At 41.6% G+C, this 16267-nt stretch overlaps 1 protein-coding gene across 3 annotated transcripts in view; it reads left to right on the forward strand.

The window, feature by feature from the left end:
• The first annotated feature begins 2567 nt into the window (after positions 1-2567).
• NTF3 (neurotrophin 3) overlaps positions 2568-16267 on the forward strand; it is a 55186-nt gene continuing 41486 nt past the window's right edge. The window contains exon 1 of one of the 3 annotated variants that reach the window (XM_074869513.1): positions 2568-2688. In XM_074869513.1, the coding sequence (XP_074725614.1) occupies positions 2671-2688 (18 nt within the window). In that variant the 5' untranslated portion in view covers positions 2568-2670. Of the gene's footprint in view, positions 2689-2969; positions 3428-16267 lie in introns of those variants that run through there. The other 2 variants (XM_074869514.1, XM_074869515.1) reach the window with 2 other exon arrangements.

Below are 16267 nucleotides of genomic sequence, written 5' to 3' on the forward strand. Positions count from 1 at the left end.
CACGCCTTCATAAAAAGTTACATATTTTGAAGTCTGATCAAGTGCCTAATTAATCAGATCAATGTCTAGTAATTATTTCAATTTAAATCCCCAGAATTTAATATGAGTTTCTACAGCATGCTTTGAGCAATATTTCAAATTCTTCAAGACAGAACAGAGACTTGTTCAAAGTAACAATTTTTTTTTTGCCATGTCCGAACCTCAGATCCAAGAGCGATACATAAAATAAGATGAGCATTTGGGAGCTTTATTGTTTCTCATCAAAAATTCAGAAACATACTTATAGAGTAAAAAAGAATCCACCTGTGCTAGGGGTTAGCATTAAAAAAAAACCCACCCCCAGAATAACAGATGAAGATGTAAAAATATCTAGAAAGAAACAGCTTCAGAACAACAGAAACGTCTTTAGAAGAAAGGTTGGAAAACTGCAAGGACCAAACATGTCTCCATTTTCTATAGCTGCGAAAACACCCTGTCTACAATGCTTTTTACAGTGCACACATATTTGGCAAGATTAAGGTGTCACATCTCAAATTACAAGGCGTCTCATTGCCCACAGACCCAGACACAAGTACAGGGCAAAACCCCTCAACTTGTGCAAACTGCCTGGCTCTGACAGGTTTGCTTCCCATCAGAGGCAGGCAGCCCCTCTGCCTAGGACATTTACTTGTAGCCTACTTATTTTCCTTTTTTTGCTGGGCTAGCTGCAAAAGCAAAGTTCCCGGGCTAGGGCTGCCTTCAGATGCTTAACCCTTTGCCTACCTCTGGAGGAGCATTCATCAGCCACAGGAAAATTTTCTAGTCCTAGCACTGTTTGTCTACTTCAGGAGATTAAAAGCTGAGTCACATTTTAAGTATTTCTCAGATCTGACTACAGTCCTGGGGCTGGGGGGGACGACAAGATTTAATTCTGATTCTCGCCTCTTAGCTGAAAAAGCTCTAAAAAGGATGGAAACAGCATTCAGTCAAACGGTGAAGGCAAAAAGGCTCTAGAGTTATTCAAGGTTTGAGTGGGTTTTTGATTGGCAGAACAGCAAGATATAGTCCAGAATTCTTAGGAGGCAACTGTGGAAGATGACTCTTCCCTTCTCCATCTGAGCAGTTAGAGGGAATAAGCAACAGGCAGAATTTATGACAGATGCAATTTGTAGAGTTCAGAGTTCCCTAAATAGGATTATTTTATGGTTGAAAAAAGTATATAAAGGACAACCACAACAAACAACACCGACTGTATTTCAATACACAGTGGAAAACATTTTAATAAAACTATGACAACTATCTAGGTAGATTAAAATGTCTTAAAGAAGACGGTACAATGCTTTGACAGCATGAGAGGGCTAATCATCCTTACATAGGGAGGGGAAAGAGGAAAAAATTCCTTGGTTAAATAACAAAAGAAAAGACTTCACGAACAAGTAGAGGAAGTATTCTTTAAGGAAACAATCTGGTGACTCTTAAGATTTGAAGTGTTGTATCGTATCTTATATGACCGTGTTTTTATGATTATGACTTGCTCAATTATGCTTGAATCAAATAGAAAAGAAAGATGACTTAAGCATGTAAATTTAGAGAGAGACTTAGAGGCATGCAGCTAAATTTATCAGCCATCTCTGTGAGCGATCACTCTAAATAAAAAGTTTGGAAACCAGTCGCTGCTGGTTGCTGATGAACTTTCCATGGTTTTGGCACTCGCCATCCTTTACTTAATGGACTAATCTGCAAATCAAAACAGAAGGAATATCTGGACGCAAATCCATCCTAAGGTCTGTTCTTAACCGTGAATATTTTTCCCAACACTTATCTTTGTGTCATGGGGGGTGACTTGGTTGACAGAAATGCTAACCAAAGAAATAAATTTGTCTAAGATTTGGAAGTAATAAAAAAAAAAAAGATAAAAAGAGAAGCCAGAGGGAGAGAGCAGAGCTTATGGTATTCTAGTTCTGTGTCTCTATTTCACCTGTTTTACATGTCCTATAATGACTTCTGAATATGGGTAAGAATAGCAACACATGCTGTCAGTTTGACCAAAGGGTGTGCGTGTGCATGTGTGTGAGTGTGCATGTGGGAGACAGAGAGAGTATGGGGGAAAGGGGGGGGCAGGGGGGGGAGTGGATGGACCATTAGAGTGAGAGACATTCCTGCAATAAAATACTTGTCTTCTGAGAATCACAGTCCGGAAGAGATGGTTATGATTTAACAAAAGAATTCTCTAAAATGTTCCCTGGTGTTAATACTGTTCTTAATAATATGAAAAGATTTTGCCAGGAAGAGGAATAAAACCGTCAATTGGATTAAAAAAAGAAAATAGGCACATGATGGTTTTTTTAGAGCACACAGGGGAAAAAAATGACCTTTACGACGGTTTTGTCATTTTCAAAAAAATGCCTCATTCTCTGAAATTCCCCAACCAGGCAAGGTTATTATAAATGGTAGGTAGGGAAAGCAGAGCGTGGCAATAAAGGGGTTAATCTGCAGAGCACAGAGCCATCTGGCTGAGCTGGTTTGTTATAATCGAGCAGATTATGTTCACGGGACTCAGAGTTTAAGGCTCCTCTCCCATAGAGCAACTCTGCACAACCCAAGCAGACCAACTTTGGGACTTTGAATGAACATATTTACATCCACCTTTCTCTTCATGTCGACTTTTCTGGAAACATTCACACGGATGCCATGGTTACTCCTACCACGGTAAGGGAAATTTGACGTTTTCTAATAGGGTCCTAAGAGGGCGGGGAGGGGAGGGGGGGGAGAGGGGTCCTTTAAAGAAGTATAATGGGGAGGAGGGGGGGTCTTGTAAGCAATAGATCTGTCCCAAATGTTGCCTTTCCCATTGTGCCTCCTCCTTCCCCCACCCCTACTTGCCCTATAGCTTGCTTTAGTCTGAGGTTCCTCTCTCGTCCTGCTCTGCACACTGTTGTTCAGGTCCCTGGCAAGAAAACAGCAGAGGAGAAATATGAGGTGCTAAAGGAGTCTGATTTAAGAGGCAAAAGCAAAGGAGACCCTTGGTTTTAAGAGGGAAACCAGCAACTTCAGATATAACAAAAGGGGTTGCAAATCTTGAGCGTGGATTGCAAGAACCAGCCTCAGCATACGTAGCGTGCTTGCCCTCAGGGAAAGTTAGAGCCCATGACAAGCAAAGTCAAAATTCCCAATTTCTAGACCTGTATCAGGTAACTAACTTCACTGAAGCTTTCCTTTTTTTTTTTTTTTTTTTTTTTTTTTTTTGTGTGTGTGTGCCAGACACTGGAAACCCTATTCATGACCTTTGAATCAATCCCCATTCTCCTCAAACCCAAACACTAAATTCTCTGGGAGGAACTGGAGATCAAAGGATTCCCTGCACATCTGTGTCTAGGTGAAAAAGATACACTCACTCTGTGCTAGGATGGCAGGAAAACTATTCTTACGCTGCAATTTTCAGTGTTTGGTAAGTGCCTTCTAGGAATGCAGCACACAACTAATCAACACAGACACACATATAGAGAGCAGAATAGAAAGCTGTTTCTCATCTAAACAGCTGAAATACAGCTTAAAGCGTCAGTTACTGACGAATCCTTATGGAGACACCAAACTGCTATTAGCCAAGAGGGGAAAAAGTCCTTGAATGGTTTAGATAGTTTTCTGATCAGTTCTTAATCCTTCATTAAAATAAACGGGAAAGCTCTGTGTTGGTCCTATCTCTTGAACTATAAATATGCAGTATCCGGAGAGATGGATATTTTGGATTGAATAGGGCTGCTATGCGCACATTCTCTGGTTCCTATATTGCAAAACCAGTTATTTAGAGATGACTCTGTGTGTGTGAGGGGGGTTGCTTTCCCCTCCCCCCCCGCCTTTTTTTAAATAGACAGAGATGTGTGCTATATGGTCCAGTAAATTGTTATGAGCTACAACCTTTCAGAAAGCACTCTTTGCTGTTAGGCTCATGTGATTTGTTGTATGAGGAGTGCAAATGGTATGTAAAGTTTGCCTTTACATTGTGCCTTCAGGAAAATACCCAGACAAATAGGAGAGACATTCTCAGGCGCAGAAATACCTGATCTGTGCGAGCCTGTAAGTGGAGGAGCGATGCAAGAAACACCTATAAATAAGATGTAAAAAAAAGGAAAATCTAATAATAAAAAAAAGAAAAACTCAATTTATGGCAAAGCAGACAAAAGCAGTAGAGAATGGAAGAGAGTTCGGCATGGTTCCAGCTGCTAGTAGTAAAAAGACTGGTCTTAGATACACGTGTCAGTACCAGGAGCTCTCTGTGTGAGCATGGTGGGGGGGAGGAAAACTATACATGATTGCAGGTGGCGGACCCAAAATATGGGGAGAAGAGGCTGTACCAGCAGAGCCAGGAGGGGAGTGCTTTGTGTAGAAGGGTGCTATATACTGAGGTACGTAATACATGTAGGTTTAGGATATTTTTTTTTTTTTCAGGGAGAGAAGATGTAAATAGAAGTAATAAAAAGATAGAAATAGAAGTAATAAAAAGATAGATTAAGAAGTTTGAAGGAAAAGTGTTATATACCAAAAATAAACTGCTATGTGTTGTGTATTGGGATAATAAGGGCAGGTGAGTCAGCTTAAAATATGGTCAGCTTAAAAGGGGAACTGCTGCAGGTCAACTGGAAAAAAAGGATCTTTGTGGGTGGAAAAAAGTTTAGGAGCTCAGAAGGGGAAGTAACACTTCAGAGGGATGGGAAAAGGTGCAGACTGGAGGCTGGGTGAGGATATGAAAGGGACATAGAAGGATGCTGGGGTCTGCAAGGGGGGGGTAGGGTATGGAGTGGGAGTGAAGGGAGAAAGGTGAAAGCACAGGGCACAAAGGATGTTTGGAGGAGGAAGAAAAATGTGAACTATTGTCTATTTGGAGAAAGGTATGGAAAATAATCAGCTGTGTGATGCTTGTGGGGGGTGTCTAAAAGAGACACCTTTGATTCTGTCAAGAAATAGATATGAGGATGTATTTGCAAAGAAGGTGTTAGAGTATGAAAGGGAAGGCTTGAATGGTGATGGAAACACATGCCGAGAAGAGGAACGCAGAGGAAAAAACGAGCTGGATGGAGATAGGGTGTGGTGATCGTTAAAGGGTATAGGGACCCATAAAGGTATGTGAGGGGGTAGTTGCTTAGAGAAATTTCAGAGGAGATTGGAAGCCTGATGGAGTGTGTTGCCTGGTTGCAAAGGAGAGACAGATCTGGAGAAAAAGCTGTGTGAATGTGCTGTGAGGACATGCAAGACAGTGGAAGTCGTGGGTGCAGGGTGAACTGTGACAGGAATATAAAGATGTGGCAGGTCTTGAGAAGCATGAGAATGGGGATAAAATGAGGAATGTAGAGGCATGAGGATGAAATTTAGAGCTAGGTTTTCTGTAAAGATGCCTAGGCAAGAGGTGGTTTAGAGTTTGAGAGAGCACAGGGTGAGAGGAAATTTAGTTTTGTCTTGCTTTGTAGCCAAACAGAGAAAGTAGTGTAAAGGTGCAGAAGTGGTTTGGCCAGCAGAAACAGAGGTTGCCTCCTTACTGGGCAGTTGGGATAACACAGTGAAAGAACAGGCAATATGTTACAGGGGAAGCAGTAGAGGAAAATAATGGAAAGTAAGGAATAATGTCAGGGGTGTGAGAGGAGGAGAACACATACACAAAGGAGTGATTTTCTGTTAAGAGAGATGTAACAAATATGCTTATATCTCTGTGGTAGGTACTGGCTAAGTGAAGCACCAAGAGTGACTGGAACAAATGTGCCAGAGGAGAAATGACTAAAGATATAAAGGGGTGGGAGGAGAAGGAATGGGAGGGATAACTACCTGGAGGGCTGTATAAGCCACATGGCTGTACTCAGGTCAAAAGTAAAGTGTGAAGTGTGTGGGGAGGCAAGTGGAGTTAGGAGCTGTAGGGCATGAAGTGGAAGTGAATGGGAATGACAGCTCATGTTATGAGGGGTAAGAAGCTTAGCGTAGGTTGACACACGATGGTGTGTGAAAAAGGTACCTGCCACTTTGTGCCTGCTTGTAAGGGCTGTGGAAGGGAAGGTGAACGGAGTGAAAAGTTGTGTCAAATAAAAGAGTTGTGCACACAGCATGCTCAAAGTAAATGAGGGAAGTACAGGTAAGGATTGCAGATCTGGGTGTGGGACCTAGAAGAAGGAAAACAGCTTATGGGGGAGGGAAGAGTGATGAGGAGTGGGGAAAAGTTTATGACAGCTTAAGCCATCTGTAGTTATCTGTCTCTTCATTTAAGGGAGGCTGTCTAAGTACGCAAGGGGCCGTACATGCAAGCATAGCAGCGTAAGAGCAGGTTGGCAGTTAAGTGCAAGGGGAGAGCAAGCAGCAGACACAGATAAATGCATATAGTCAGTGATGATAGGTGCATGGATATATGAGATGCTGGTTTTGTGTGCGCGTCAGGGACAGATGTGTTCAGTGAGTGTTGTGCTTACGTGACTGACAGAGTCATAGAGGGAGGCATGTGATGAGAGCGATCCAGTCGGTCTGCAGGGAGAAGCTGAAATCCTTGAGGGGCATGTAAGAGTCGTGGGTTGCTGTAAGGGATGTTTGTCTGTGTGGAAGTTACAAACACGCACCCAGGAAGCCATGCTGATGTGTAAGATGGGTAAGAATCACGTGCCCACTGCGTTTGTGGCACAACTCTCTGTGTCGAAATAAGTTATGTAAGACACACAACAGAGGTGAGTTTCGCCAGTGCTAAGAAGCAATGTTTGCATTGAGAAGGAGGGTAGGGAGAGATGACTAACTGAGAAAATGGTTTGGTGCGTGGGTAGCAATAGGACTGAATGTGTGCTAGATGTACTTTTCTTCTGCATGACATCCACAGCAGGCAGACTCTCCTTTAGAGATTTTGCAGGCTTTTTCTAAAGAACTACTGAATAACCCTGAGAAAATCCCAGGATGTCTAACTAAAATATTTACACCAGCTTCATTTGGAGTCATAACAATGCACTTTATTTTCATGCCTTAAAACTTCAGTGTACTACTGCTGGCACAAAATGGCAAAGAGGTTTCTCTAGGACCAGTTAACAGAGCTACTAGGTAGTTAACAGTGCTGTTGGATGAACAACCATTGGGTTGAAGTACACATAGGGAGTACAGATGTCAGTCATAGGAAACAAGAAAGTAATAGCTTTCTCCATGGCTTGAAGCAGTACTGGAGTAATGTGCAGCTGGTTGAAGGTTGAAAATATAGGATACATCTTGGGTGTGAGAGAGGAACACTAAGAACATCTTTCCTTTCAAAACAATCGCATATATTGACAACATCTGTTCTTCAAATCTGTTCTACGAACATCTTCATCGTTGGGCTTGCCTAGGGCTTTGGTGTCTTCTTAAGCACTGTCCTACGCTGGGTAGGAAAGTGTTCATTTCCACCAGTAGCTGATCAGAAGATTGTGAGTAATCCTGTGAGACTTGCACTGGGAGAAAACAGACTGATCACACCAAACTGCTGGCTTGAAGGCTGAAGCCTCTGAACCTTACATAGCATCAGTCACATGAAAGTTCCTTTTCTGGTTTATTCCAGGGATCAATTCCTGCCAAAAAAACATGTACCCTGTAAAATACTAAGCTAATACGCAGTTAGTGTTTGTGCAGCCATAGGCTGTGTTGGGAACCCATTGTCCTACTTTATGCGCTGGTTTCCCACTGCAGAGCCCAGTTCGAGCTCTCGAGCTGGATAATTTTTCCTGGCTGTGCTTGGAGCTGGTTGTAGCCCCTTTCTCCTCTGGTGGCAGTGAACTTCTCACCATGGCAGGTTGCAGGAGGTGAGGACAGTGGTCCATGAAGGGGAGAAGCATGAGTCCAGCCAGTGGTCCTGAAAACTAGGATTCAGCTGGAGTAAAATCACAGACGGCAGCCTGCTCAGACCACTGCAACCAGCGTGGCCCAGGGTAATGCCCTGGCCTCCAGCCACTCCTCTTCCTCCCCGCCTAGCCACTGAGAAAGTAAAGAGCAAACAGTGACATCAACCTGACAGCTGTCCAGGAAAAGAGAAAGGGGTTGATGGGTACCATGGGTGCTGGATTGTGGCAGGAAGGGGATCAAAGCATGAATGACAAAGCTGTGTTTGAGTGCACAGAACATGGGGTATTTGTGTCCACCTGGACTTCTTTGTAGCCACGACGCAGCTAGAGAAATGTGTTTGCAAGGGCTGGAACATCTGGGTGTCCCTGCAGATGTTTGCTGGTGCGGGGACATGTGTTTGTCTCTTCGTGGTGACGAGGAGTGGACAGTGGAAAGCAGCGGCGTGTGGGTAAGGATGACAGAGGTGGATGGCAGCTGTTTCTGTGTGGGAGACAACCATCCCTGTTCATACATCTGTCAGTGGGGGATGTGGGGATAAGGCGCTTTCTGAAGGGACAGATGGGATGTGCATGTGCATGTGAAGAGAGAAGTGGTAAGGGTGGATATGGAGTAGTTTCAAGGTTGTGAAGTGAGTGCTAGAGGGAACATACAGAGCTATGTTCCTGATTGTATCATGAGCCTTAAGTCCATAGGGGAAGGGGACTCCTCCACAGAAAGGAAGATTATACTTCTTGAGGAATTAAAAAACCCCACACCCAAGCATCCAATTCAGTTAAGACTTTCCTCTCTCCTTCACATGGTACCAGCATCTTGCTATGTGAGCAAGCTTAGCAAGGTGGCCCTTTCCTTCAGGGCAGCAGGCATTTGGAAAGATCACAAGGCCATATACTCCTCCCTCTCTTAGCTTTCTACCTCTCTCTCCTCTCCACCTCTTCACACACACGCAAAAGGGTCTTTCCCAGTTTGGCTCCTAAGTTTCTGTTTGAAATTTCCGTCTGCAGAAACGTGTGCTAAAGATACGTGTGAATGAGGACGCTGGTGCATTGGGGAAGGTTGTGTGTCTGTACATGTTGAAACAAAGTTCATTGGTAGTCATCTGGAGCTCAGAGAAGTAATGTGTTGGTTGCATTTCAATGCACATGGAAAGGATAGCAGGTAATTCCACGTTTCCATCAGGCAAGGCTGGGAAACCAGTGTGCGTGACTCATTGCCACTATGCCTGTACTTCAGAGGGAGTCACCTCCTGCCTAGCCATGTAAATATACAGATTCCATAGAACAAAGTCCATTTGCGTTATCTATTACAAACCTGTACAAATGTGATGAAAACATTCTTGGAGGATTGCATCCTACAGGTTAAGATTTGCAGCACTCCTCCAACATTTCATGTGCTTCAGCTGTGTGTGTTGCCCATAATGGAACCACAGCAATAAATGTGCTTCTTCTCAGTTGGTCTTTCACACCTTCCTGCAATAAATTCCTTTATTTTGGCTTTGTCCCTGCTATAGATTTTACATATTTTATCTCACATTAGCTGAGTTAACATGTGAGAAAATGTTAATCTAGTTAACTCAGAAATACATATTTCTAGGCTATTGTCTACAAAATTCACCCACATTTGCCAGAAATCTAAATTGATATCATGAGAGGTAACTGGCAGTTAACTGGAGAGTTACAGAAGGAAGTACATTGTACTCTCCATGAATGTTTAAAGGCTCGTCTACACTCAGAAGTGAATTCAGGTTGTGAGTGTGAAATTTAAATCCAGCAGCTGCTTCTGAATAGCTCTGTGGTTAGACAAGTTCTAAGATAGCATCCTCTACTGTGGCTTCTGCCTCAGCCAGGAGGAGGACAAGCACACTCGCAAGATGAAAGCAGCTTTTGTCCCCTTGAGAGATGGGATTTGGACAGTATTTGGTTTCTGCTCCAAACCAAGATCAAATGTTATGACTTTTAGCTATCAGATACAGACCTCATAAATCTGATGGAAGCATTTAACTAGTTTTCCTAGTATGCTGTATTTGAGGTAAACTTGAAATACCACTAGAAGCTGAGATCTGTGATGAGCTTGGTTTCAGAAATACTAAATGATAATGATAAAACTGATGCCTTAGGGGAAAAAAATAGATAATGTATAGTCAGCTGAGTAAAAAAACCTTTCCTTAGATGCAAAGGCTACAGAGGAAATATTTAAGAAATGCTTTGGAAGAATGTGGACACATGCCTCTGTGTGTCCTCTCTCTACCATCCCCACACTTTCTTACCCACTCCTAACATGTAAGCAGTATGCACAAAACAAAACTGCAAGGTAGCAGCAAAAATAAAGTCCAGTGATACCATTTTAGAAAAAGATAGACTTTACCCTGCCCCGGATTAGGTAACAAAACCACGGTCATTAAGAGGGACGTGTCATTCCATGTGCTGGGGTTCTTTCCTGGATTCATTCAAAAGTTAGAAAAGACTTATTCAGTTCATTGTTTTCAACTCTTGTGATAAGTACAAAACTATTTGCTCCACTCATTTCTCAAACAGTTTGCACAATCTTATTTTACGTGACCACCTTTCCAAATGGATGATGGAGGTAACTCCATAACATAAAAATTCTTCCTGAGAGGGTAGGTTTTCTTTGATGTTTATTAGTATTTGCATGTTCTCCCACTTCTCCCCCAACATCTTGAGCAACTTTCCTTCCTTGTTACTGTTTACTGAATATATTCTTCAAATACTTGACGTGAGCTGTCCTTTGTTTAATCCCATTCTTTGTCTTACAGAGTGCATATGATTTTTTTTTCTTTAAGCTTTTTCTTCTATTTTTTTAATTATGTTTTTTTCAGTTTTCTTACTTCCCTCAATTTCCTCCACATCTTTGTGGGACTAGAAGGTCCAAAAATAAAGGTGACATTCCAAAATGTCTTTGTCTACCTTCTGTAATTATACTGACTTTTTGCACTCTGTAGTTCTCTCTTCTCCTATAAAAGAACTTCTATGTAATAAATCCAGCACTAATATATTGTTTAAATCATGGCTAGCTAATTTTCAATATTATGCCTTTCCAACTTCCTCCCTGACGTTTAATATAGCTGCTTTGAATTGATTTTCCCCAGACCTATTATCTCAGGCTTTTCCACTCTGAGTCTCTTATTTTCTCACATTTTTCTAACCACTTTCTGTCCTTCTACATAACAATTTTTTTTCTATCCTTTCCATCCTTTCTATCCATTTGCAGCCCATTCCTTCTCTGCTGTTCTGTTTTTCTGCAGCTTTACCCCTTAATGCTTTCAGACTGCTCAATGACACAACTGAAAACAGTGTTAGGTCACCAGACACCACCGCAGCCTCAATAGTCATCATTTACCAGCATCCTGCTTTATGGCTTACATCCAGTTTTCAGGCCAGGTTGGTTTTGCAGAGTAGATGGGAGACACATACAAGCTGAATGTACATATGTGTAGGAATGATGCATGCATGTGTGTGCGCGAATGGAAGAGGAGGGGTCAATATGTGACTGCACTGCGAGAACAGTGCATCCTATTTCTTTGTCCTGCTCTTTCTGGCCTTCCTAGCACTGTCCTTGCCCTCCCTTTAGGCCATGTAAGACTGCTATATAATCGCTCTCTGTGGCATTGACCAACCCATCGCCCCTCTTGGAATTTTTCTACAAACTTGTGCGCGTTTTCCTGTCAGGGAGTCAGGCATCTTGTCATGACATCGGCGTGCTGAATAACTCCCTCTCCACCTCAGCTCTGCCACTTTTACAAGGAGTATCTGTTCACAGGCTGGGCTCCTTCACAGCATTCCCACCTCGTCCCTCCTGCCCACCATGGATCCCACCCACTTGCCCTCTACTTTCGGTTCTCTTAAGCACTGATCCTTTTTGTAACACAGGGAAAAGAGCTGACTCAGACTGGAAGAAGTGAGATCTCTCAAGATTTTGGACAAAATATACTTTTTTTTAAAAAAAAAAAAAAAAGGGAAAATAAATTTTTCTCTGATGAGCAATGCATGTTATTAAATCATCCCATATTGACAGGGACTACCTAGCAGCTTCTTCAGACATATACAGAGTTGAAAGCAACTGTAGTTAAAAACTCCTTGACATTAGTCCCAATGAGGGCTATCAGATTTTTGAACCTGATGGCCCTAAGGTCCAGAAAGCGGGATTTTCAAAAACAGTTGACACTTATTTTCAGAAGTGAATGGAAGTTTTAACATCAATAGTAATAGAAACACAATTAATCCAATGCAATGAGGATCTGAAAGTCCTACAAACTAGAGATCTTTTAAATATTCTCAGCCTTGTAAATAAGAATAGGAATACTTATCCTTTACAAGTCTGTGTCTTCAAGAAGAGTCACACTTTCTGCTCAGGTGTGTATGGTGAGTACCACCATCTGCCAGATACATCCCACAGCTCTTCTGTGTGGCACCGGCACATAAAGCAGCCTACATGAAGCAGGCTTTGCATGCCAGTGCTTGACACCATATCCTGGTCTTGCTGTATTTATTAGTACAGGTGCCACCTGAAAGTCAGCCCTGGAGAGACTGTGTACTGGTGGCATAGAGTGGCTGGTATAGCCTGGCTGTTTCTGTCAGCCAGCATGATTTGCAACAGTTCCAACCATACTGGAACACCTTTAGGAAGTATTGCCCTAATATGTCTTTCCTCCTTGATGGGGGAGTCTATATGTACTTAGAAAAAATGTAGAATCAATTTATTAATACAAAAGCTATTCATGAAGCAATCTGGACAGAGACTTTATGTTTCTGCTGAGAAGTTGCATTTTCTGTATTCAAACTGCCTTCATAAGTTTGAAACACTCAAAAACGATGTTTAGCTTTTGTGTTAAATGAGTAAGTTACAGGCACTGAGAAAAGAAAAATAATCTAAATACTACTACAAGATGAGTTTGGGGTTGGTTGGGTTTTTTTTGTTGTGTGTTTTTTTGTTTGGGTTTGTTTTTTTGTTTTTTTTTTTTTTTGTTTGTTTGTTTGTTTGTTTTTTTAACAACCAAACAAAAGCTTCATGGAGTTAACTCTTGCCCTGGGAAGATAAAGCTGCTTTTCACATCTGCTAGGATAGGGAGTGGTCTCCCTTGGAAGAGTTTGCATTTTGGGGAAACAGATACATTTTTAAAGTCCAGAGGAATATTCTGGTTTTTCTCATTTTTTTCTGTCTTTCCTCCTCTAGGAAATCTTCCTGTTCATTTTGCGTTTTTCTCAAAATTTGTTCTCATTTGCCTCATTCCTCTGAAATAAAAGCTGGTGACTTTTCAGTGTTTGCTGTCCTTTTAACCATCAGTAAGAAAATTTGGTTGGTGTAGTTGTTCTTTGGTGAGTTCATTTGTTTACCTTAATCTTTCTCTGTGTCTCTGGTTCAGACTGTGCCTTTACTGACTCAGCCTCTGATGACAGGTTTGACACCAGCACCTCCACTAAATTCCATGCATTTATTTCTGATTTACACAGAAGCAGGAGTCCCCAGCCGAGCAAATGTGGAAATCCACCTGATTCCAGGCCAAATTCTGACCTTAGTTGCACCCAGGAAATTCTACTTAAATTCGAGAGACTGTAACCAAACCTTAGTCTTGGTGTTTGTTTGTTTTAAAACCACGGATGCACATCCAAAGCATTGAAGTATGTTGAATCATAGAAATCAGAGAGGGGAAGAGAATATGCCTATATTAGGTGACTGGTATACTTAATTAGAAAAATTGTAGCAAATCCATTTCTTTGCTAGAATTTGACAGTTCCTCAGAAACAAACCATTCCCCTGTTTGTTCTACTAAATCTCAACCACGTTCCCCTGGACACCGAAGTTTAAAACCTGGCAGGTTTCCCCCTTGCTCAAAACCCTGTCTCCTTGTTGACCTGTCTGTTGACAGCTAGAAACATCAACCATCCACAGACCAGGAAACTGGTACTTGCAGCTACAAAACCAGGGAAGCCTGTGGACCTGGAGCAGCCCAGGACATGATACTGTTCCCTCACAGGGAACTCTGAAAGCTGCTGGGCTTGGGAGGTCAAGTGGAATTCCTCAGAACTGGAGAATTAAAACCAGGAAAATGCATGTCCTAGTACAGTCTAATATCTCCTAATATGGTCTGTGGTCCTAAGATCCCAGCCAGCCAGATAGCATATTCTTCAAAGCTCTGTCATGTCTAATTTTAAATTCATCAAGTGACTGGACTTTCATCACTCCACTTAAAATCTTCATACCATCTCCCATCCAACTTGAGTGTCACTCACTACAGCATTGAGTGCTTTTCCATGTAAAAGTTGTTAGCAACAACACAGGCCTGGGTGGCAGTAGGACAGCTGGCAAGAGATGTTTTTAGAGGGTTGGTTTCAATTTTATTTTGTCATCAGTTAAATTCTAGCGGTCATTTTTAATGATGGTATTCTTTGGGGAAGAAGTGAAAATAAAGGGTGTCATTGTTGAAAAACACGGAAATATTTAATAAATAACCTGTTCTTGGAGAACAGCTCTTTTTCAAGAGAAAGACTTAGCAGCATCTCCCAAGGAAAATCGAGGTATGTCTATAGTTTAGCAGCAACCTGGACAGAGATCCAGAAAGTAACTTCATACAAATTGGCGTGCCTGCACAATACAGAACTTTGCTCAAGGAGAGTCTCCTGATTCCCCAATCAATTAGCAAAACTGTACCAGGATAACTAGCCTTGTTTCTGCTTGGATGGCATTGCAAAGCTCTCCAGAAACAAATTGCCCAAAGACACTCTGTCAGTTGGTGTTAAGACATCTCCATGTGTAAAGAGGCTCAGGTGGAGCTGAAAAGACAGCACTTTATAAGCCAGCACCCTGCAGTGCCTGCAGCACGAGTGCAGGCTGTGCCATGAAGAAGACAGCCACTTGCTGTGCCACATCCCAGCAAACATGCTGAGGCTTCTCTTGGATATGAAGCCTGTTTTGTGGGGCACATGAACTAAGCTAGAGCCTTTTTCCAGTTCCTTCAGCACAACATGCTCTTTTAGGATGACTGGAGTCAGAAATCTTCTTGGTCCTCTAAGGGAACTGTGCCAAATCATTGACAAGAGAAAGGTATGGACAGCTTCTTGTTATTTAAACTATTCAAATGTGTGCACACATGGATACCACAGCCATCCTTCAGACAGGTCCATAAATTTCATTATTTTCATTTTTACTCATAAATATCCCTGGAGACTTCTTTATTGTAATTGCTTTCTGAATTTTCTCCACATTAACTGATGTTTTTTAATAACACATAGAAACTTAGACACTACAAAGTAGCATCCAAAATTATTTCCTGGTTACCTGGTAGTTTTCCCCCGATGGACTTCTCTTTGGGTTTTTTTTATGTCGTTTCACATCCATCTGCTTCAATTCTCCTGATTAATTTTCTTGAATAGTCAGTTGCTCGCTCTGGAGATAGCTAGCTTAACAGAGGCCTAATTCTGACCCCACTTACATGGAAGAAGCCTAATGGACCCCCAGGGAATAAGTTCATCTTGAGGCAGTGAAAATTTAGACCAGAGTCAAGACCTGAGAACTCAACAGAGAAACTATTGCAAATAACCAGGGAAATAAAAATAGTTGTTTCTGCACAAAAATTTTCTTAATGTAGAAACAGTTTTCCACATCTTGAATAAGCAAAATGTCATCTGAAATTCTGCTCTGACCTGTCTACTGCTAGATGACATCGAATGTTACCTAATTGCAAGTCTGATACCACTCTTGTTTGTTTGCTTGCTTGCTTGTTTTGTTTACTCTTTTGCAAGTATGTGCTGATGTGACGACTCCGGCTCTTTCAATTTTTCCATCCATGAATTTCATCCAGATGAATTATCTCAGGCAAAACCTGAAAAATTAAACCCGGCATTTTACCTTTGATCCGAGGCAAATAATCATAGGTGCCATCACCAGCCTTCCACAGGAACGTGGTGCAGAATAAAGGACTTGAAAAGAATCTCAAAGATCCTTCTAAAATCCATGAAATGTTTTAGCTATTTCATTTTTTCCTTCCTTTTTCTTACTGAAAAGGAACAGATGGGAACAGAAGTAAACTCTGCCATCTGGAAAGACTGAAAGATTAGTATGAAAAGGGCCAGGTGTCAAGTTTGTTCAGCACCAGCCCATCTTTGCCAATTATCAACATCAAAACCTACTCTCAACAAGGGCTAAATTACGCTAAAGATAAATGATTTTGGAAAGTAATCTTTTTCAGTATCTTTTTGTCATCTAATTGTTTAACTATCTTGAAAACTACACCATTATGCACAGAAACACAGAAGAAATTAATTTGAGGTTTTACCTCTTACATCACAGGAAATTTTCTGCCTTGTTCTTTCTGGCACTACATTTAACACTGCAGTCTGGATTCCAGCTAAAGTCCATTAGGTGTGTCAGAATCTTTTAATATTATGCAAATTAGAATTTATTTATGGGTAATTTGGACCTTGTTCTTATAATTATTTTGAAATGGAAATAT

Source organism: Strix uralensis, chromosome 5, assembly GCF_047716275.1.
Source record: "Strix uralensis isolate ZFMK-TIS-50842 chromosome 5, bStrUra1, whole genome shotgun sequence".
Taxonomy (NCBI): Eukaryota; Metazoa; Chordata; class Aves; order Strigiformes; family Strigidae; genus Strix; species Strix uralensis.